Consider the following 23538-nt stretch of genomic DNA (forward strand, 5'->3'; position numbering starts at 1 on the left):
AAAAAATAAATTCTACATCTAAATTTTATTATTATTTGAATGTAAATAATTAAATATTAAAAAATTAAATTAATATTAAAAGTATTTTTTTATTATAAAATAAGGTTTAAAGGATTTAAATACCATTGGACTTGTTGAGAGCATTAAATATAGCGGGCACACTCTGTAACATTTACTGTAGTTATAGTAAATAATGTAGATACAATGTTTAGAATGTAGTGGGGAGAAAATGCTTATCTTTTCTTCCTTCTCTTTGTATACAAGTGAGACAACCACACCAATACAGAGTTTTTTTTTGTTTAGAAGCTCTCTCCTTCTTTTATGTACTCTCTTGTGTGCACATTATTTCTCGCTACTATTGTGTCTCTCTCTAAAACATTCTCAACAGGACTCAAACTCAGTTCCTCGATTGGAAAGCACACTGGCGGCCAACATTCGTTTTGCATGAGCTGTGATGGATGATAAATGACAACATCATGTGACGACGACCATGGTTCTGTCAAACGAAAAATATAAAGAATGCTGAAATCAGTAAAATAAAAAGAAGGGAGTGGGACAAGGCATGCGAACTCGACGAAAAAGATTTAGAAAGCCAAGTGTAAAGACAGGCAGGCACCCCAAGACGAACCTCAGCGCCGATCTTCTCACCGTCAGATCCTCGGGTCTGCAGATCTGAACCTTCAGATCCAGCCCAAGGCTGGTGTCACTATGTCACAGTGAGCCGTGAGGGCCATGCTTGGTTTTCGAGGTTAGGCTAGAGTTGCCTCTCCTCTCTCTCTCTCTCACTCTCAGTTGCTCTTCCTTTCCTCTTCCTCAGTTCTCTATTGCCCGGTGGGCGAGGGTCTCTCAATCTCGCCAACATGGTTCGTTTTCCGCTCCCGTACTCCCGTGTGATTTCTTTTCGTGCATGGTTTTGTGGGTTTTTAGTATTGCAAGTTTTAGGGGTTTGAGTGGTCAGACGGTAGGTTAGTCCGTCTTGTATTGTATGGTGAGAGTGGCTGGGTTTTTCGGTTCGGATCCGCTACGAATTTGGGTCCGGAAGATAGAAATCGATTGTGGGTTCTATCAAATATGTGGGGGCTGCTACCGATTTCAATGGGTGCCCCTTTTATTTAAAAAAATCCCCCATGTTATTCTTTGTCTTCTTGTATCTTTGGGCGTTGGATCGGTGTCGGAGGGTTGATGTTCCAGTTTAGGGCAGGTTGGCGCGTGTGCTGATGTATTTGTTTTTATCGTGCTGCAGGTGAAGTTTTCAGCTGATGAGCTCCGTGCTATCATGGACAAGAAGCACAATATTAGGAACATGTCAGTTATTGCCCATGTGGATCACGGTACGTTTATTTCACCTTTCTTCTAGTTGCGTTTGGTTTACGGTGTTCTGTTGTTGTTTTCTTGGTTCTGGAACGTGCCCCGAATTGTGCAACTGATTATTGACTTCAAATCTGGTACAAGTCTTCGTAGGTTGTATTTCGATAATTATTCATCTGGAGTTGCAGATGTGGTTTTTGCGTTATTACTGTTGCGCTCGAGTCATTAGTTGAAAAAGCAGATTGAGATGATGGTGAACTCTCGAAACAACTAACCAAATGTGTCCCGTCTCACGATGATAAACTGCTGGTAATCTGGCTCTAGTTTGTTTAAAGCTATCTTCATTTAGATGTCGATTTCATAATCACATCGATATCGGCTGTAGACATCGAAAAAGATAATAATTTGATTGTCGTTTGTGTTAAGTAAACTAGTGGGAATTCTTCTTTTAGTCTCAAGGTTCGACTCCTAAACTTGCATTCTTGAAAAGCACAATACAGTAAACACTCAGAATTCCAAGGGCGAACTTGGTCCGATGAATCCCTTGCACATGAGCTGAGTGATTCTATTTATGCTGCATACTGACTGAATTAGTGGTTTAGTCCGAATCTCTGATACTTGATAATATTTTCAGACGATACATAAACTTGTTTATACAGAGGTCCATTTATAAGTTTGAGTCTGTAATCATGGAGAATTCTCACTGTTTCAAGTTGTGGCACATAGACTTCTCAGGCAAAAGTCAATCTAAATGATCATCTTGTCTCCTCGCAAAAGAATATCAGCGACTCTGTCTCCGAGTTGGTAGCTCGAAAGACTTATAGCAGTGGTAACAAATCTAAAGAATAGGATTGACGACAATGAACGTGAAGGTCAAGTTGACGATCATGAGATTTGGTTGTGGTTTGCAGGAAAGTCGACTTTGACGGATTCCCTGGTGGCTGCTGCTGGAATCATTGCCCAGGAGACCGCCGGAGATGTGAGGCTGACGGACACTCGGCAGGATGAGGCGGACCGTGGCATCACCATCAAGTCGACCGGTATCTCGCTGTACTACGAGATGACGGAGGAGTCGCTGAAGGACTACAAGGGCGAGAAGGACGGGCATGATTACCTGATCAACCTGATCGACTCGCCCGGGCATGTGGACTTTTCGTCGGAGGTGACGGCGGCGCTGCGGATCACGGACGGAGCTTTGGTGGTGGTGGACTGCGTGGAGGGAGTGTGCGTGCAGACGGAGACGGTGCTGCGGCAGGCACTGGGAGAGAGGATCAGGCCGGTGTTGACTGTGAACAAGATGGACAGGTGCTTTTTGGAGCTGCAGGTGGAGGGCGAGGAGGCGTACCAGACGTTCCAGCGGGTGATCGAGAGCGCGAACGTGATCATGGCGACGTACGAGGACGCGCTGCTGGGGGACGTGCAGGTGTATCCGGAGAAGGGGACGGTGGCGTTTTCGGCGGGTCTGCACGGGTGGGCGTTCACGCTGACGAACTTCGCGAAGATGTACGCGGGGAAGTTCGGGGTGGACGAGAAGAAGATGATGGAGAGGCTGTGGGGGGAGAACTTTTTCGACCCGGCGACGAAGAAGTGGACGTCGAAGAACACGGGGTCGGCGACGTGCCAGCGCGGGTTCGTGCAGTTCGTGTACAACCCGATCAAGCAGGTGATCAACATCTGCATGAACGACCAGAAGGAGAAGCTGTGGCCGATGCTGGCGAAGCTGAACTGCGGGCTGAAGGCGGACGAGAAGGACCTGGTGGGGAAGGCGCTGATGAAGAGGACGATGCAGGCGTGGCTGCCGGCGGCGAGCGCGCTGCTGGAGATGATGATTCACCATTTGCCGTCGCCGGCGACGGCGCAGAGGTACAGGGTGGAGAATTTGTACGAGGGGCCGCTGGACGACCAGTACGCGAACGCGATCAGGAACTGCGACCCGAACGGCCCGCTGATGCTGTACGTGTCGAAGATGATTCCGGCGTCGGACAAGGGGCGGTTTTTCGCGTTCGGGCGCGTGTTCGCGGGGAAGGTGTCGACGGGAATGAAGGTGCGGATCATGGGGCCGAACTACGTGCCCGGGGGGAAGAAGGACCTGTACACGAAGTCGGTGCAGAGGACGGTGATCTGGATGGGGAGGAGGCAGGAGTCGGTGGAGGACGTGCCGTGCGGGAACACGGTGGCGATGGTGGGACTGGACCAGTTCATCACGAAGAATGCGACGCTGACGGGGGAGAAGGAGACGGACGCGCACCCGATCAGGGCGATGAAGTTTTCGGTGTCGCCGGTGGTGCGGGTGGCGGTGCAGTGCAAGCACGCGTCGGACTTGCCGAAGCTGGTGGAGGGGCTGAAGCGGCTGGCGAAGTCGGACCCGATGGTGTTGTGCATGATCGAGGAGAGCGGGGAGCACATCATCGCGGGGGCGGGAGAGCTGCATTTGGAGATCTGTTTGAAGGATCTACAGGACGACTTCATGGGGGGCGCGGAGATCGTGGTGTCGGACCCAGTGGTGTCGTTCCGGGAGACGGTGTTGGACAAGTCGGTGCGGACGGTGATGAGCAAGTCGCCGAACAAGCACAACAGGCTGTACTTCGAGGCGCGGCCGTTGGAGGAGGGGCTGTCGGAGGCGATCGACGACGGGCGGATCGGGCCGCGGGACGACCCGAAGGTGCGGTCGCAGATACTGGCGCAGGAGTTCGGGTGGGACAAGGATTTGGCGAAGAAGATCTGGTGTTTCGGGCCGGAGACGACGGGGCCGAACATGGTGGTGGATATGTGTAAGGGAGTGCAGTACCTGAACGAGATCAAGGACTCGGTGGTGGCGGCGTTCCAGTGGGCGACGAAGGAGGGTGCGATGGCGGAGGAGAACATGCGCGGGATCGCGTTCGAGGTGTGCGACGTGGTGCTGCACACGGACGCGATCCATCGCGGAGGAGGGCAGATCATCCCGACGGCGCGGCGGGTGATGTACGCGGCGCAGCTGACGGCGAAGCCGCGGCTGCTGGAGCCGGTGTACCTGGTGGAGATCCAGGCGCCGGAGGGTGCATTGGGAGGAATCTACGGAGTGCTGAACCAGAAGCGCGGTCACGTGTTCGAGGAGGTGCAGAGGCCGGGGACGCCGCTGTACAACATCAAGGCGTACTTGCCGGTGATCGAGTCGTTCGGGTTTTCGGGGACCTTGCGAGCGGCGACGTCGGGGCAGGCGTTCCCGCAGTGCGTGTTCGACCACTGGGAGATGATGAACAGCGACCCACTGGAGGCGGGTACTCAGGCGGCGACCCTGGTGTCGGACATCAGAAAGCGGAAGGGGTTGAAGGAGCAGATGACCCCATTGTCGGATTTCGAGGACAAGTTGTAGGGATTGTGCTGTGTTATGTTGTCATTATCATTTAGATAGGTATTTCTGAGTTCAGGAGACATGGACGAGAGGTTATTGAAGTACATGCGGATAGTATGTAGTCAGTTTGAGGAGTTGGTTGTGCTTCATGGAATTTTATTCAATGTGCTGGATTATCTCAGAGGCATTTTCATTGACAAGCCGCTTGGCTTTTGTCTTCTCTTAAATTATATCAATATTTGCTATTTTTGCCGTGAGCAGATATTTTTGGCAGTTATCTTTTCTTTCTGCAACGACTAATTGTTGCTTCCTTTCTTTGTTGTTCAATAGCCTAATTGTTGTGACTAATTGTTGCTTCCTTTCTTTATAGAAACTGCTATAAAAGAATTATTTAATAAATAGGTAATAATCTATTTATTATTTTTTATGATTGTCGAAGTCAGTATATGAGTTGACCAATTAAACCTTGTCATAAAATATGATTTGGTTTATTCCATGGTCTCTTTTCACTTTTGAATACATTCAAAGGTCATGGTTTCTAAAAAACCCCGTAATTTATAGTTCATTTTGTGTACATATTGTTATATATCTATAACTCTATCTATGTATTAGGAGTTAGTTGCGAAGTGTTATAAATGGAAAAAGAATGAAGTTTTGGAGGATGCATAACTCTATATATCTATAAGAATTTAGTTGCAAAGTGTTATAAATGGAAAAAGAATGAAGTTTTGGAGGATGCATAACTCTCTATATCTATAAGAATTTAGTTGCAAAGTGTTATAATGGAAAAAGAATGAAGTTTTAAAGGATGCATTACTCTATCTATCTGTAAGAAGTTAGTTGCGAAGTGTTATAAATGGAAATAGAATGAAGTTTTGGAGGATACTTCTAAAAATTAATGTGAAGTAACTAAGGTAGTGAAAAAGTTTTAATTTCTTTAATTATGATTTTATCATCTTTGTCAAGAATACAATACTTAATTACAACATATCTCCATGCATCAAGTATGTCAAATATTCTATATATCTTTTTTTTTATTTGTCTATTTTAATTTATTCTAATGATTTCTCTTATTTAATCTATCTTGGCTAACACCAACAATTATTGGTTTTGACCATTATAGATACTTAGATAGTTAGACCTCAATGTTTGGTATATAATATTTGGTTTAATTTTTTTCAATTCTTTTGGAATACTCTCTAACCTTCAAATACTCATAATTTTTGCACAAACACATGAGTAATTTGGATCTTAAAAAATTACAAGATCTTCATCAAGTCAAACTAGCTTAATGCTAAGATTTATGCCTCATTTTGCACGGCAATATTAAATATGATAAACTACACTAGTCCAAAATATATATATTTATATAATTTCAAAAAAATCTCAGTTGTCCTACAACCAAATAAAACGATATCCTTAAAGTTTGAGCAATTTTAGAATTAGAAAAAGAAACAAAATTAAACGGAGGATTCTTCACCTAATATTTCATTGTAACTGAACCCAGGCTCTCTTTTCAAATTATAATTTATCCTCCTGGTTCCTTTTTCCAATTACAATCTATTCTTCAAATAGCAAAGAGATGCATATCACAGCTTATTTTTTAGAGATCATATGTGTATGTATATGTATATACATATTGTAACATGTATACACAGAATGCCAATGTTGATATATACAGTCATGTCTCAACAAATATTTGACCTAAAAATAACCGTAACCTCCAATAGTCAATAGAATCCTTGATACTACAACCCAACAGAGAACCAATCGAAGGTGTGAATGTCCACAGTAAGCTGTTCCAGAATCCCTCAGCTGTGCAGAGTTTTCGGCAAATTGACATACTGGAGCTACTTTTTTCTACAGCAACAAATCACCGACACCAATCAAACACTTCCATTTGATGAAAATGGATGGAGTAAAATCCGATGGCCAAGGATGAGACTGCTATATATCAGTTTGCACATTCTAGCGTTGCAATGGTAAGTTGAATGAACATACAAACAAAACATGGCATTTGAGAAAGATGAGAAGAATGGGCACTTAACAAGAAAAAGAAGAAGGCTATATGTTTTGTGAGGTAGAAGAGACTGCCAGATCAATCATCTGTTGAAGCATCTTCACACCAACCACATTGCCATCACCTGTAAGGACAACAAATTTCCGTTCTGGAGAGGATCGGTGCAACGGAGCAGCTCGAAACTTTCCTTAGCTCAGAAGGGTTTAAGGTTTCGGCAGCAGAACAGATTCTACGAATGAAGGAGTGCCGTTGTTAGGAGCGCCGGAGATACCCAGAATGGACGTCATCACATTATACAGCTGCACTATCTCAAACGACGGCACCTTCCTGCCTCTCTCAAATTGGGGGCCGTGTCCGAAGAAAATTGTCCGCATGGAGAGGTAAGCATTGTCGTAGCCGTGAGCTCCCCCACACATGGACTCGTTCGTCCTCTTGGCAACCAACTTGTAGCCCTCAGCCACCATTCCGATAATCGGCTGAATCCTGTCGCTTGCGGAGAAATGCAGCCGAGCGGGCAAATCCTCCTTCAGGTACATCTTCACAAAGTCGGCATTCTCCACTTTTCCGGAGGCTAACCCGTCCGTGATGTTCTTGAGAACAGACTGCACATCCACTTCCGGCGGTGGTCGAATTGACAGAACAGGATAGTATGTGTCAATCCACTCATCGGGGATATCGATCCACGGATGCAAATCTTCAAGGTATATCATCTTGTCTTGGCAATATCCTACCATACCGTGATCTCCAACCATGATTATCGTGACATCATCTAGGATCCCTCTCTCTCCCAGCCCGTCCATAAGCCTCCCAATCATTTGATCAACACGAACAACTTGATCAGTGATCTGCGGGGCGTCAGGCCCGTAGATGTGGCCCTCCTCGTCGGGCTCCTGGAAGTAGAGAGCGATCAGGCTAGGCCTCAGCTCAGAGGGCAAATCCACATAACTTAACACGGTATCCACGCGTTCCTCGAAAGGCACCGACCCATTGTATTTCGGACAAAAGAGCCGAGGACAAGTCCATGACCCTTTTACAACTTCGGACCCTGGCCAGAAATATACCGCCGCACTCATACCGCTCTTCACCACCGTTTCCCAAATGGGCTCCCCGAGCCACCACTTAGGGTTATGGTTGTGCATGTTGAATCTATCCGTGCTGTTGGGGTCTGGATCACTGAAGTGGTTGCCGATAACCCCATGCCATGCAGGATACAGCCCTGTAACAATGGAGTAATGGTTTGGGAAGGTTAGCGATGGATACACGGGGATCATCCCCGTTTCCGCTTCGGTACCATTCAACCGCAGCCTGTCGATGTTTGGTGTCGGTGCCTTATGGTTGTATCCCCACCTGAACCCATCCGAGCTTATCAAGATAATCATCGGCTTGTCCAATTTCTTCAACGCCCGAGCCGCGCCCCATGATCTGTTGCAGCCCTCCCCGATCCCCGTATCTCGAAACGAGCTCATCACCAGCCATACCACCAACCCATTGAGAAAAGGAAATGTCGTCGCCCACAGCAGCCAATTCCGCCTGATGTAACGATTTGTGCTTTCTTTTGCAGTCTGTGGGTATAACTCCGGCAGGAGAGGCTCACTGTGATGAGCATTGCTCAAGCTGGGCTTTGCCTTGGAGATCGCCATTGGTAACGTTACCCCTGCAAATAAACTCACAACCTAGCGAATTCAGTGGGGTTTAAAAGAAGTAGATGAGGCTTAAAAAGCATGATGGAAAACGTACACATCACTCAAATTCAAGTCTGCTGATGCTGCCGTAACAAACAAAACACGCATTCCGCATCATAAAAACCTTATCTCGCAGAACATGAAGGACTACACGGTGTTCGGTTGTCAATTGAACAGTGATGCTCTCATTCAAGTACCATTACGGAATAAAATGCATCCCAGTTTAGACAGTGTACAACAGTATATGGACTAAATTTGGCCATCGTTCGTAGCTTTCTGGCAAACTCTTGTACATCACTGAGTGCGTCTGCTACGTTTGTGGGAAAGAATTATTTATCTCTTCAGTTAGAGGCAAATATTTTCGTCGGGAATCATACCAAAAACAAATTACTGAAACCAAGTACTGATTGGAAAGGGAAGTTCCATGATTCACCACGTCTGAGAGTTTAAGCAGGAAATTTTCAACAAGATGGGACAAAATAGAACAATGTGTAAGCGGAATGGTAAATCGTCTTGCAGTATGTGCAGACGACACCCTAAAACAAAAGATAGGAATTTGTAGAATTTAACAAGTGTAAATAAAGTGCAAGACTGACAGGCATTTCAAAATCAGGCCACTCTTGCATAGATTTCGTAAGATTTAGGTGTGAACAACGCCACCACATTAGCCGATACATTACACTCAAGCTTCAAACAAGACTACATACTCTTATAGGTCCATCTGTTCTTCAGCCCTCCGAAGCAGAAGGATTGCCATAGAAGGGCTTCACGGACACGAGTAATTTAGAAATACAAAGCATATCCAGAGTATAGAGAGCACCTCCACCACTGGTTACAAAACAAAACTACATCCAAGTCATCCAAAAACGAACGACAGGTATCTACTTCAACCTTTTAGCTACTTATTTCTACAGTAGGAAAAGCTCTCCTCCAGAGTACAATAGAACACGCTCAGTGGAGATGACGAGAAGCTCCGCTGTAGTCTACCCTCCTTAACGGCTTCCAACTTTGAATCATTCGTGTCTCAGCAACTGCAACTGAGTAATTAGGGCTAAAGCATCCATCTCTATTCGGCAACGCAATTACACATTAAGCTCAATGTCCGACGTCGACTCATCATCCCCCTCATTCGACTCCTGACCGGCTTTGATGCTTTGTCTTTCTATAGTATTTATCAAAACTGTAGGAGTATAGGAGGTCCTTTTCCGAGTTTTTGTATAGCTGTTTTTTACTTTTTCTGAAATTTCCTCCAAATTACAAGCCACCCACATCCTAATAAGTTCCATGGCACTCAAAAGAGAAAAAAGTGACTAGTACTGCTCCTCTAGTGTCAGAACGTCTGTGATGCCCAGGGTACACCGCAGATTCTGATGACCCATGCCGCCATTGCACTTGCGCATCATGGTCACGAACATCTTGTAGTCAATACTACCGTCTGCGCCAATGCTCACGTCATGTAAAAGATCCTCCAAGCGTACGTCCTCCATGTGAAATTCGAAGCAGACAGCGAGGAGCTCATCGGTGGTGATATATCCGCTACCGCTCTTATCGAGATACTGAAAGGCCGCCATGAGATTCTCCTCCAATTCAATGTGATTAAGGCTCAGAGTGGCAGCTAGAAATTCCCCGCAATCAATCATGCCATCGTGGTCGACATCTGCAGCATCCATAAGGTCGAATAGCTCAGCGTCCTTGAGGGATGTCCCCACCCTGAGCAGACCCGCTTTCAGCTCCTCGAAGCTTATGGCACCATCGTTGTCGCTATCCATCTCGGTGAAAATTTCCTTTAAATTTGCTATCTCCTCCTCCGAGAGCGTCTCGGCAATGATCCGAATTGCCAGTTTCTTCAGCTTGTTCATCGCAGCGAATTGCTTCATCCGGAACTGGACGAGGGACGCGATAGGCTTCTTAGGCGCCACACCATCCTCACGAATCCAAGGGTGATTCAAAACCTCGTGGGCTTTAAGCCGCTTTTCTGGATTGGGATCCAACATCTTTCGGATCAAATCCTTCGCCACCTCCGAAATGTTCGGCCAAGGATCGGCGGTAAAGGTCGGGGGTTCCCCCTCCATGACTTTCTCGAATATACCCTGCACTGTCTCTGCCCAAAACGGTGGAGCACCGCTCAACAAAATGTACAACATAACCCCAGCACTCCAGATGTCAGCTTCTGGCCCGTAATGCCGATCCAAGACCTCCGGCGCAACATAGTAGGGGCTTCCGACAATATCAGTAAACACATCTCCCGGCTCGAAAAACCTAGCCGAGCCAAAATCCGCAGCCTTCAAAACAGAATCGTCTTCCTTGGTCTTGAATAGAAAATTTTCCGGCTTCAGATCCCGGTGCACAACACCAGATTTGTGACACGCTTCGACGACGCTAACTATTGTTCTTGTCAGACGAGCAGCTTCTGCTTCCGTGTAAGTCCCGCGTTCAATAATACGATCGAAAAGCTCCCCACCCTCGCAAAGCTCCATCACCAAGTAGACATTGGTGGCATCCTCGTATGCACCCTTGAGGGTGACGATGTTAGGGTGGCCAGAGAGGTGATACATAACCTCGACCTCCCGGCCGACATCTTCGATTTCCTCTGAGGAGATGAGTTTTCGCTTGGGAATGCACTTGCAAGCGAATTGTAACCCTGTCGCACGCTCGGTGCAGAGATACGTAGTTCCAAATTGACCCTCTCCCAGTTTCTTCCCGAGAGAATATAGTTTCTCTAGATCATCCGTCGCGTTTTGCAACAGCGCAGGGAGGGGCACATGCTCCTGGAAGCCGACCAATACTTCAAAATCCGCCATAGAAACAAGCTCCGATAGACACAGAGAACCTCCAAACTACTGCAAATGAAATTCGATTGATTAATGTGGCACTTAACCAGTGAGCACTGAACCTGCAAGAAAACTACGCGACTTGTTAAAATTTAAATTTAAAAGCCAAGGCACCGGGACACTCCCTAACCACACTACTGCAATATGCTCGAAATGTAACACTGCTCACACGCGCTGAAAGCGGATTTTGAATGTGGCACAGGTCGAGAAAATACTTCTAAGACCCGGCATTGACACGACATGCTGTTGCTGCCAACAATCGACGACTTCCAAGGGTTGTGTGAATGTCAAAGATTCCCATTGAAATCTTCACGGCACGGTAAAGAAAAGGGCGAGAATGATCAGCAACTCACCAAAGAATGAGGATGTGGCCGATAATATGCTCAAGGGTCACCGGTGTTCGACATCCACACAGCCATTACCGGCATGCGACGCATATAGAACCCCGCTCAAAACTCTAAAACAGAGTGTCAGCCCGAGCGTAGTTGCGAAATCAATTATCCAACATCCGAGGCGCTGGTCATGTTCCCCCGACCGAGAACGCGTATGGCCGAAAAGTGTGCCCAAGTATGCTTCACCAACGAGAAAGGTTTTTTTCTCTACGGTCCGAAGTCCTCTCCCTGCTTCAGAAACTTATTCATTCTCGGTGGAGGACCAACTTCGGCGCGGCGGCGAAAGAAAAACTGAGAAGAGGCAGAGGGCAAGCAATACTCCTTCCTCCAAACTTCCGAACTCCGACTCGAAGACACAACTAGACGCCTAAGGCTCGTATCGAAGATATCGGCGAAAATTACAACTTGCATTAAGACTCCTCACACTAGCAAACTCTGTTAACGATAATGAACGATATGTGAGTGATTCGCAAACTCTGCACTCACTCTGATAACGAGAACTATCACCAACCTGCACTTGAAACAACCTCTCCCAAACCCTTCCAAGAAAGGATCTCACGTCTCGACCGGCAAACCTTACGTACACCGGCCTACACTACCCCTGCACACAACAAAGGGCTGCAACTAAAAACATAAAAAAAACACTAAGTAGGCTATTCATTCCAAACCCTTACCACGGCACCCGCTGTATGTGTGTATGAATGTATCTTTGTATGTACGAGGCTATTGATCTCCGCCCTCGACGTCCACTCACGCGACCAATCGACAAGCAAAACCCTTGAACTTAGAAGGAAACGCCGCGCAGAACAATGCGCTGGAACACAAAGCAGCGACACCGTGGTCAGCCTCTGAATCACAGGAATGCGCACCCTAGACGATGCAACCGCCCCACGACTGCGTGTAAATGAAAGAACCCCTACGCCACACAAACAGTGTGTGTCGATACAACGGCGACGGGGCCAGGCAGGCGCACTTAGACAAACCCCAGTGGCGTGCTGGGAGCGGAGGCGCTCAAGTACTCATCTACTGCAGCTGCTGCTGGCGGGCTCCATCACCATCGCTGATGGCGGCAATTGCAGGATGGAAGCGACTAGAAGCAGCTCGGTGGAACTAACTCGGCTGCGGGGAAGGGAGACTGGTACGGTTGTCGATGTCAGGTGACGATTCACAGCACATCGCCGCCGTTGGCACACAACGACGATTGACCGCCGGACATTACGATGAGATCTCGTCGTATGGATGGATCAGCGTCGATTTTGAATGTCCAGTCCCTCTGGGTTGTCCCCAGTCGGAGTGGACATAGACGACACCAATTCCTGACAGAATTGTCGTTGCGGCGAAGACTGAGGTTGCTGAATCGGACGTCCACAACGAGAAAACCCTTCTTCACTCTCTTTTACTTTCTCTCCATTTACTTTCTCTCCCCTACTTTTCCGTTTCCTTTCTTTCCCTCATTTTACTTTATCTATTTTTATCTTTCCCAGTTTCCCTGTTCACTCGTTAATCAGTTTGCTTTCCAATAATACTTATTTTAAATAGGAAAGAAAGAGAAAAAGGTGGAGTTCCAGATTCCGAGTTCGAATCCTCATGATTAGGAGGTTTCGCAAACAACAGGACATTTTATCCACGCCAATGCCACCTGCGATCCCTGAATTCCAAATGGATGAACGCAAGGATGGATGAATAGTAGAAGCTTTGTGGGATGAGGCAAGCTCTTTTAAAAAGGATTTGGCCAATAGAGATCCGGTTGATGACGTGACCCTATCCATGCGAGCCCCAATGTGGTGAACATGTGTCTACTAACTACCCTTCGAGGAATCCTTTTGTGAGGAGCCAATGAAGAAGTTAAGAGGGGGGCGAAAGGTGGTTTCGAGATCCTTTTTCACACTGTTATTCTTTTTTCTCATATTTTTATTTCGGATTGTGACTCTCCGTTGGAGTTAAGAGTATGTTGTACGGTTGGACGGCTGCCAAGCATGAATGTTGTGAGCGTGATGGATGAAAATTGATTGTTTGTGGATGGCAATAGATGAAAAAGAAGTGTATTCTTTCTAAAACTGTTTCTTTTATTTATTTATTTATTTTTATTGCCGTCAAGTTTAAAGGGGTGCGTGAAATTATAAAAGATGGAGCGTGATGTATTGAAAATTAGTTGTAATCAAAGTATTGTATATATTTATACCTATTTCATGTTAGATTGAATACAGATAGCTCAATGCTAAGAAATATCTGTTTGTTTTTATTTAATCAAAGAATATTACCTTTTGAAGTTGTGATCTACCATAGAATGATACACAGATCTTGTAAGAAATTGACTTTGAGCATTTTTAAATGTGGCTAAAAAAAAAAAAATTATGAAATATTCTTGCTTTATTTTTATTTTTTACTTATTATGCTGAATAATAAGAACCTATATTTAATACAACAATAAAAAGACTTGATTTTTTATGTTGTTTATACATTATTAAGATACAAATTTTAAAAATTAAATGACTTATTATGACTTATGTATATGTGGACATATATATATATATATATATGTAAACATATGCGTGCTTTTGTAGATATTATACTGTGAACATGCATTGCAATTATTCTCTTACGACTTGAAAGCCATATATCAGGGGACACCTAGAAAATGCTTCTGAGATTGCAAAACTTCAGAAGAAAAAAAAGAATGAAAGAAGGAGAATTTTATTTATAAATAAATAAAATAAATAAAAAAGCATCATTTACGCAAAGAGAAAGAAGTTGAGTTGTTTCTTCCGATGCAGACTCTAAGTTCGACAAGGGCCACGATTGTCCCTAGATGCAACACAACAAAAAGCACTGCCTTGTGAACACAGATGCAGCACCCACCACACCTTTTTTAACCTATCGGTGAAACTTCGACATCAACAAGCGTAAACTTTATTGCACAACAATTTGACTCTACATGGCCACGATTATAAAAACTCACACTCCATCCTCCTCCTCCCCCTCTACCACCCACTATTATATTACATCTTAAAGTAACCCAGCTGCAATTGTGGTGCTACTTCAGCACAGTTGAAGCTGCTTTGGGAAGCATAGCGTAGACTCAAGTACACTTTCGTGTTCCAGATCACTTGTGGGTTGCGTGAGCAGATGGATCATCTCACAGAAGAAAGGACTGCACATACGAACATTTGAAAAAGCCAAAAAAAAAGTAAAAAATCACCAGGAATCTGTGCTTGAGGGATGCATGAAAGACATTCTTCGGCGGCATTCTTATGAACCTTATACAGTGACTTGGAACAGTCCCAGTAGTTTTGTATTGATAGCAGAGTAACGCATGGCATGCTTCCACTGGTGATGAAGCATGGTGAATGATCCATGATTCCAGGGGGTGTTCTTCGAGAACCTCCACAGTTTCGCTTACTCGCATGTTTTCCATGTTTTGTTGGAGGTTGGAGGCAGAATTGAGTTAATGGACTTTCATGACACGATCATGTGCAAAGATCACAGTTTTAATGTTTCAAGGAATATTGCCGTCTGTTGGGCTAAGGGAGCATGCAGCATTTCGCCACTGTATCGTTCTTTAGTGAAACTGATACTGCAAAGAAAGGTAGGTGCTGTGGCAAATGCTCCCGAGCTGTGATCTATTCGAAAGTTCTTGGAACGGTCGAAAGTTTGTTGCAGGAAAAGACGACGGCAGGGTGCTATAATCCGAGACGCATGACATAGAGCATCCCGAACACAACGAATTCATGCATATCGTCAAGCATTTTTCGCACGAGACTTTGATTTCATGAAAGCAGCTACAAACAATTATATGTTGTCATCCATATAAGGGCGAATGGAGCTTCACTGTGGCCCTCAGTACACAAGTGCGTTGTAAGCTGATTGACTTTCTCGTGTATAATCGTTACTGAATGTTGCTCGACATGTTTTCAGTTTGAAGATTAAATGAGGACAATAGAGTGATGACTCGTGTTGCTACATTCTAAGCTGACCTTTAGGGGGAAAAGAAAAGGAAAGAAAACATAGTACAAGTTTATGTAAAACACGTAGAGGCAGTATTAGGGCGACTCAACTCCACCAGTCCAATAACCCTCTTGAGTTTGGTGCCTTTCTGGACTCCCTCGGCTCTTCCTCGTATTCCTGAAGTCTCTTCAACTCCACTGTAGACGCTGCTACAGCCCCTCTGGCCTGACCATAGTTGGGGTCCAGACGAAGAGCTTCTTCGAAGATCTCTTTCGCCTGAGCCATTATCTTTCGCCGGTCTTTGCTTCCCAAAGGTCGAAGACGGGAACGGTCGCGCATAGCTAATCCCCAATTTAGCAAAGCTGCGGAATAACATCAAATAAATGTAAGAAAGGACATATTCGATGAGGGGCTGGGAAAAAAATCGTGACCACACCTGTGCTGGGACGGCTCTTAGAACTAATCGCCTAATTACATTAACAACCAAAAATGGAAAGAAAAGTGTCCACACTTGCATAGAATAGATGTCCAGGTGTCAGCAGTAGGCTCATGAAATCGTTCTGGATTACTTACCCCCTGCGGCATACTCGTCACTGAGACCCATCATTGCTTCGAATTTGTCAATGGCAGCTAAGAAGACTTTATCTGCATCTTGAGCAGCTGTCTGAAACACAGCAAAATATGAAGCAAAACCAGGTGTGTGAGTTTCCATCACCTTTGATGACATTATAACACATGATACGAACTGGATAATAGAGTTTATGCTGTTCTTGCTCAACAGTTCGCTGTTTCGATAAATAAATTAAACTAAAAATAAAATAAAACAAAATAAAATAAAAACCGTGGTCAAGGCCTCTGGATTGCACCTATATATTCTATTTCCATACATTCAGGGGGAATCCAACTTATCTAGCAACAGATGATTCACTGGGTTGCTGGATGGCCATGGAGGAAGTAAAAAATAAAATAAAATAAAAATAAAAATAAAAAATAAAAACCTCTCCGCCTTCTTCAGCAATGAGTTGGCCGCGATAGCATAGGGCTAGCCCCCAGTTGTAAAGAGCACGCATGTCCGTCCGGTCCATAGAAAGTGCTAGACGATATTTTCGACCAGCCTCTACAAGCAGTTGCTCGCACTCTTCGCAAACATCTTGTAAGGTTGCTTCCAATTCCTGTAGCCACAACCCACATTTAATAAACGGTGAGATACATGAGCGGATTAAATTTCGGAATTTAAATTACAGCGAAAAATAAATCCAGCGTGAACAAACAGCGATCGCAGAAAATGTAAATCCAATTTATAATTTTGGATGTGCATGACTGAAGTCACAGTGCCGATAATCTACAAAACAAACATTCGCTTGGTGAGCTTGAGAATGCATGGAAGACATAATCAATCTGGAATGAGGCAGGGCCGGAACTAACCAGTCTCTCCTCCTCAGCTTCCCTAAATTCTCGTCTGTTCAATGACTTCGAGGGGGGGTCAGGTAGCATGCTTCGAAGATTCTGGCTAAACCGCAACTTGAGCTCTCCATGAAGTAAGAGTGTATTTCCCCATAAGCCCACCGCTATGAGACTGGAAGGCCTGCGCAGCAACAAACATGTGGCTAATTTCAGTGGCAATCAATGAAGAGTTCTAAACATTGAACAAAATATATTAAAGACATGACGTGTTAAGTGCACTTGCTCTATGAAGAGTGGGATTTCGCTAAACATGTGGGATAGAGTCCACGAAGTGATGGTACTTCAAAATATTACAGACGTAAAATGAGCGAGTCTTGATACTGTAAATGTAGGTAAACAGAATGCCTTACTAAGATAATTCATGCTTGAGATGACTTTACTGAAGTAAAGCACTTCTTCCACTCTAATCTCCGAAGATCTTATGAAAGAAACAGCATATGACACATTTAGGGTTACTAAATTGAAGGTAATAAAAGTATATACCTCATCTCAAAGGCCTTTGCACAGAGATTGGCAGCTTCGTATAGCATGCGATCTGCTACATCCACTTCAATACGACCTTCAAGGCCCTCCCTTCCCTCCTTCAACAAAGCCTCGACTTCATCAATTATTTGTCGGAATGCTTCATCTCCTGGCTTTGGGGAGTTTGGCCCAGGGAGGTTTTGGTATGAGTCAGTTCGTTCTGAAGGATACGACGGACCTGCAGGAGGCGGTCTTTTATCTTGAGAAGTGGGTGATTCTGCCCCACTGTCTCCACCCGAATCATAATCCAAATCTGAGTTTCGAAAGGAGGCCTGTCGTCTCTTGCTACCATTACCCCCTGTAAAATTTGCCTCGTTAAAATCAAGCAGAGTCCTATTGTGCAAAATTGAAGTTGGGTCTAGTATATGACATGTCCTGCACAATATCTAAGGAGGTAGAGGACATAACAGCAATGACAATAGAAGTGGGTGAGAGGAGACGCCGCGTTCCGAAACACGCTATTCTCAACAAAAAAGGGAACTAGTCTCCCATACCTCAAATACGTTTAAAAATTCTTGACAGACGTAATTGATCTAAAAATGATGGTATTGAACACTGCATCTACGCATTCCAGGCAGCACTCTAGATGCAAACTCTTTCATGAGGCATTTCCTTGCCTGTTTCTTTTGATTTTTTGTTTTAAATTTGAAATTAGCAGAGGATACTTCAGATTACAGCTTCAGGATACTAGTGCTTATACAGCATGCCAGAGCATTCTGTGGCAAACCAACTTTCAGTATCATATTCGGAAATCTTAGTACCTTTATCAGTGTCACTAGAACTGCCATTACCACCGAAGTCCGCACCTACGGAATCGGAAGGACTTTCACGCCGCCGACTTTGACCATAATCGGTCTTGCTGGAAGATCTTTCTTCACCTTGAGAGCGTGTCGTTCCTCTGCTGTTGAAAGAATCACCAGGTCACTACGTGTTTGTTCAAAAATGCAACTTACATGAAGTCAATAAGCCTTACAGAACTTCCCTCCAGAGCGGGAATCTCACAAAAGTTGAAGGTACAAAACAAGCTCAACATAGTTGTAGAAAACTAACCTGCCGACACCTGAACGGTCATTCGCTTCATAATCATCCCACCCAGCATCTGATTGTGAGGCTCGTACCACCAAACTCTCCGCAGGTTTAGGTTTTGTTTTGGGCAGAGTCACAGCGTATACAGCAGATGGATCTGTGCCATTCATAATCCTCTTTAGCCTTTGAATATTTGGTCGTGAAACAGTAATAGGAACTGCTCTATAGTTTTCCGAGCTCTCCATTACGTATTCGCTTGACCTGCTAGTTGCGATCCTCATAGCTTTTCCATCTGACGTATCTTGCCTCTGACCATCAAACTTGCTATACACTGTTTCCATTCCCTGTGCAGACTTGCCCCTAACAACAGTATCCTCTTCAACTCTGTTACGAACTGAAGAAGAAAGTCTAGATTTCGTAACTGCTGGCTGGACTACGGTTTCCGCACCATTCCTTGTAGTTTTGGGTATTTCTACAGCTGTGATATTCTGCTTTGACTGCATTGGCTCTTCAGTTGTAGTTGCAACATCTTCTTGTGGAACCCTAACTCCAGCATCTTGAAAGAACAATTCCATCGAAGTATCTCCAACCTGTGTATTGGAAAATTTGAATAGAGTAGGTTGACTGAGGCTCATCCTGCTGCTTTCAGCTCCATTCGGGACCGCCATAAAATTACTTTCTACTAACGAAACTTGGTCTTCTCTAACGTTACTGTCATACTCCGAAGGTAAAATTACATCGACTCTGTTCGACGTCAGCGGGGTCTTTGAAGATTGAAAACCTGGCACATCAAATGTACAAATAGCTTGGGATACTGAGCTTTATATTTGTAGACATAATACGGATTGTTTCTGCAATCATCACAGCCAAGTTAACTGATAGCTAAATTGTCAAGATATAATGATCACCTGAAACAACACTGTAATCTCACCTTCGAAAACTTGCGATTTGACTTGATTTATATTCTCGTCCTTGATCACCGCCTCTTCCCACTTCAACTGAGCTCCGCTTCCGTTAACAATCAAATCCTCATTCCTATATGCTCCATTCTGCAGTGGCTCAGTATTAGTAAAGTATGCAGTCGAAGTATTTCCAACCTGTTCCATAAAAGGCTTAGACTCTTCCGAGCATTCTTCTAAAACCCTTGTTGTGTCTTCCTCCACGAACTTATTACGTTTCGAGTAACCAAGAGTGAGAATTTCAATCTTAGCCGCATTATCAGAAGCAACTTTCTCCATACTTGATATTTTGTTGTCTAGGTTTGCAACAACCATAGCCAGCTGAGCAACAGATTTGGATATGTCCAACAAGGTTGTCTCTATTTCTAAAGATTTCATTTCATTTGTTTCCTCCCTACGGTTTTCTTCCTGACTCCTTTGAGAATGCTGGGTTGCCGGAACCGAGGCTGATTCACCGTCACGGATGGTAACCGTAGCGCCATTTCCTGTTCCCTGCATTAAAAGGCATTTCAAACTAAAAGTAAGAAGACCTAATGTGGGGATATGCAGTTCAAGAATCTAGAATTCATCTCGAACAACATTTCGATGCACGTCTCCAGAAACCAAGAATGTAGCCAGATTACATGTTCTCCAATTTTCAAGTATGCCGACCAAGATGAGATGCAAGAAATTTTCTTACCCAAACTAATACATTGCTACGGATGCTTGAAAGTTGGATAGCCAAGGCTTCTTGCACGGCATTGAACTGCGCCAACAGTGACTCACAGCGATTCGCAATTTGATTGCGAAGTGCAATGCAAGTTGCTGTGAGAAACGCACAAGAGAGAAATCCTAGTGAAACCCCTGTAGCACCGTTCCTGCAAACTGCCAACGAAACAGAAACCAAAACACCTAACGCCATAGCCAGAAGCTCGAGACCTCCTTCCGGTTGCAGGAACCCACTCCGTGACCAAGTCGAATCCTCTTCGTAAGACTCTGTCTCCCAACTCTCGTAGGGCCATGATACGGATGCGGGGCAAAGAGGCTGAGTGTAGGGTATGTTCCGCAAGTATTGAGATTGTCTAAGATTTTTTAGAATCAAGGAATTCGACTCTGAAAATCTGTGTGCACTCAATCCTGGAAAGTCAGGAATTCGCGAGGAGCGAAACTTTCTGGCGAACTGAGATTGCAGGATTGTAAGACCAAGCGTCCCAGTGAGAGTCCCCATCGCCAGGGATCCCTAGAAAATACCCCCAGAGCCCCAAATTGATAATTACTCCTCACTACCTGACTAGAGCTTTCCGGCGAAGGCTAACATGGCCGACGTTACACTAGAAGCACTAAATCCACTCCACTGGAAAACAACAACTTCCAATCTTCCAAATTCCCCTATCCTCAATTAAGAAATTCACATACAAATCGTCCAACTCACCAACTCCACACCCTAGTTTCAAAATTTTGTAGAAACCCAACGGAGCCTGATCACAGAAGCACCACAACCTCTGGATTATTGCACAAAATTCATGCTCCTTTAACGTGAGCTGGAGCCAGCAGCCTCAATCCTCAAGTAGCGACGTCCTTCGAAGAACCGCAAGTGCTGAGGGACGTATGTTTAAACACATAAAAAAAAATCTATTCAGACAAAAGGATGGCCGACGATAAGTAACAAGAGATTGCTGCTGCAGATGGAAAGAGGTGGGAGTGGTTGGGATTGGTGCCCACAAGGCTTACGGAAATCGGGAACAAGTGGAAACAGAGCAGCTGTGGTGTGGACAAGCTCCTGGAAATCCAACATTTTCGCATTCACACACACACACACAAAGTCACTTGGTTGTGGGTGTTCACTATTTTAAGGACCCTTTGTTGTCCCTCTTTCTCCTTCGGATTTTTGTTTTCATTTTCTGCCCTGCAGCTGACATTGAATTTCGTCGCAGAAAATGCAGTTAAATGTGCACTGGGTCACGATTGTTTCGTGTATATTCTCAACGAGCCTTAGGTGATGATGCACTGTGAAGTTTGTTCCTGTGGTTTACAGTGGAAGAGGTCGTGTCATTGAAGACAGCAACTGCTAGCTTTGAATTTGAAAGACGATGTGCAATTGGAGAAGTCCATATTAGGGTTGGCAGCTGTAGGGGTTCCAACTAAAGGTGGGGAGATGAAGAAGGGATGGCACGCCGTATTGCTTAGCCCTAGTGACTCAAGGCTTACATCCGAACCAATCGATTCATCAAGTTCAATAGGATTGATGTTGATACCTTGAGTAACCAATCTTGTAGTTCTAATTAGTTTTGTGAGGACAATGTGAGGTAAGGCAAGTTCCATTGCAATTGCCACAACCATGGGATTTATCATTATTATAATTATTATTTTGACACGCCAAGGAAGTTAATCTCTTGGGCAAGAGTTTCCATTAAGCATAGAGGGAATTTTACTGCTCGAGATCAAACCACCAACCTCAGCATTCACTTTTGGTACCTCAATGCCATCACAAGGTCTAAATGACATAGGGTCATCTTAGACCTTCATGGGGGAATTTGGAGGATTGGAATCTCATCTAACATTAGCATAGATATTTTAAACATATGTTTATTGGAATGAAGAGTTGGATATGTTTAAAGAAAATTAGATTGCTTGTTTAAGTTGTTAATCTAAGAGTGATAAAAGTGGCACAAGATAGTCGAAAGAAAGATGCTATATTTTAAAATAAAATGGTGTAGTTTGATAGTTTAAAGCAATAAAAAGGTTAAACTTATTGACTTTATTTAGAAATGAGTCTAGTACACTATGGATATTAGAGCTTCATTTACTATATGGCATAGGCTTTGTAGCATACATTCTATTTTTAAAAGCATAGAAATAGTTGTTTTAATAAAAGATTATGTCCTTGCTTAATACTCCCCTCTTAATACTAACTTGATGTTTGCTTGTTTGCCTTTGAGTATTATATTCATCTATAAGTTAGAATTAAAGATCCTTTTACAAAATTGATTGTTTGCTACATGTAGGTTTTATAGCTCTCATTTTATACTACTTTGTTCTATTAGATAGTGCTAAAGTTCTTTCATTGTGGCAACTGTGTTGGTGGTGAACATACACCATTAAGAATTTCAAGTATAATATAGTATAATAGATTTTAGTTTTATTTTTTCTTATTTTTTGGATTTTATAAACATCAAAAAATTCTATAATTTTTTCTAAATTATTATCCTAATTTTTTATTAAAATATTCTATTTTTAGTATCGTAAGTAAATAAATAATTACAAAGAGACAATAGAATTCATAAATATTTAATTAAAAACTTTGTCAAGAAAGAATATTTGATCTCATCAAATAAATAAATTGGAACATCTGTCCAACATCATCTTATTTACACTACAACATATATATTTAGCTCGGATAAGAAATTGACACCTCTTAAACTTAGATCTTAATACTATTTTTGCATATATATATAAAGATATAGATATATATTTACAAAATTTGCTACAATAATATGTTGAAGTCAAAAGGCTTGAGATTCCATAGGCATAGTTAAAACATAGAAATGTTACATAATGTTTTTAAAAAAATAGTTGAAAGCAAATAAATCATCCATCTTAATTTTGGTTGGATCTCTTCTATTAACAAACAATATACAAAAGGTGCTATCTTATAGACAATAAAAATTGAAGTTAGTCCAAAAATGGACAAAAACAAATTTTGACAACCTAAAGAATATAAAAAAATAAAAAATATAATTTTAAATGACAAATAAAAACCTATATTATAATTTAGCCTATTTATGAAATTAATATAAAATTAAGAGTCATCTTACATAACAAGTAAGAACTAAATATTTGTATTAAATTAAATATATCTATATATAAGTTGTATAGTAATATTTGTGACATTGATATCTTCTACATTTAAGAGCACAACATATAAGAGAAAAAAAACTGAGAATTAAAAATAAAAATTAGAAAAATCGAAATGAATTTTTATTTTAAGATTATAAATAATTTAAAGACAAGTAGAAATATAATAGCTATGTGGATCATTTCAAGATTGTCTCAATAAATTTGCGAGAATAAAAAAATTC

At 43.3% G+C, this 23538-nt stretch overlaps 4 protein-coding genes across 7 annotated transcripts; 1 reads left to right on the top strand and 3 right to left on the bottom strand.

Moving 5' to 3' along the window:
• The first annotated feature begins 727 nt into the window (after positions 1-727).
• On the top strand, positions 728-4916 carry LOC112288909 (elongation factor 2). Its single transcript, XM_024533643.3, has 3 exons — positions 728-863; positions 1244-1331; positions 2220-4916. The coding sequence occupies exons 1-3, from the start codon at positions 861-863 to the stop codon at positions 4658-4660; spliced, it is 2532 nt and encodes an 843-aa protein (XP_024389411.1). The 5' UTR covers positions 728-860; the 3' UTR covers positions 4661-4916.
• Positions 4917-6254: 1338 nt separating this feature from the next.
• Positions 6255-8557, bottom strand: LOC112288912 (nucleotide pyrophosphatase/phosphodiesterase 1). The gene is made up of 2 exons (XM_024533648.3): positions 8539-8557; positions 6255-8313 (listed from the first exon to the last, which is right to left on the bottom strand). The coding sequence occupies exon 2, from the start codon at positions 8297-8299 to the stop codon at positions 6863-6865; it is 1437 nt and encodes a 478-aa protein (XP_024389416.1). The 5' UTR covers positions 8300-8313; positions 8539-8557; the 3' UTR covers positions 6255-6862.
• Positions 8558-8916: 359 nt separating this feature from the next.
• LOC112288910 (calcium-dependent protein kinase 1) lies at positions 8917-12538 on the bottom strand. Of its 3 annotated transcripts, none has more exons than XM_024533646.3 (2): positions 11526-12538; positions 8917-11181 (listed from the first exon to the last, which is right to left on the bottom strand). In XM_024533646.3, the coding sequence occupies exon 2, from the start codon at positions 11140-11142 to the stop codon at positions 9652-9654; it is 1491 nt and encodes a 496-aa protein (XP_024389414.1). In that variant the 5' UTR covers positions 11143-11181; positions 11526-12538; the 3' UTR covers positions 8917-9651. The 3 variants fall into 3 exon arrangements, with proteins under 3 accessions (XP_024389414.1, XP_024389412.1, XP_024389413.1); XM_024533644.3 differs by having other exon boundaries at positions 8917-11234; XM_024533645.3 differs by having other exon boundaries at positions 8917-11245.
• Positions 12539-15297: 2759 nt separating this feature from the next.
• LOC112288812 (uncharacterized) lies at positions 15298-21112 on the bottom strand. 2 transcript variants are annotated; one of them, XM_024533411.3, is made up of 9 exons: positions 20160-21112; positions 19453-19972; positions 18546-19302; positions 18257-18396; positions 17457-17793; positions 16935-17094; positions 16508-16681; positions 16083-16173; positions 15298-15871 (listed from the first exon to the last, which is right to left on the bottom strand). In XM_024533411.3, the coding sequence occupies exons 1-9, from the start codon at positions 20685-20687 to the stop codon at positions 15615-15617; spliced, it is 2964 nt and encodes a 987-aa protein (XP_024389179.1). In that variant the 5' UTR covers positions 20688-21112; the 3' UTR covers positions 15298-15614. The 2 variants fall into 2 exon arrangements, with proteins under 2 accessions (XP_024389179.1, XP_024389180.1); XM_024533412.3 differs by having other exon boundaries at positions 18257-18393; positions 20160-21085.
• Positions 21113-23538: the final 2426 nt, after the last annotated feature.

Source organism: Physcomitrium patens, chromosome 11, assembly GCF_059467195.1.
Source record: "Physcomitrium patens ecotype Gransden chromosome 11, ASM5946719v1, whole genome shotgun sequence".
NCBI classification, from domain to species: domain Eukaryota; kingdom Viridiplantae; phylum Streptophyta; class Bryopsida; order Funariales; family Funariaceae; genus Physcomitrium; species Physcomitrium patens.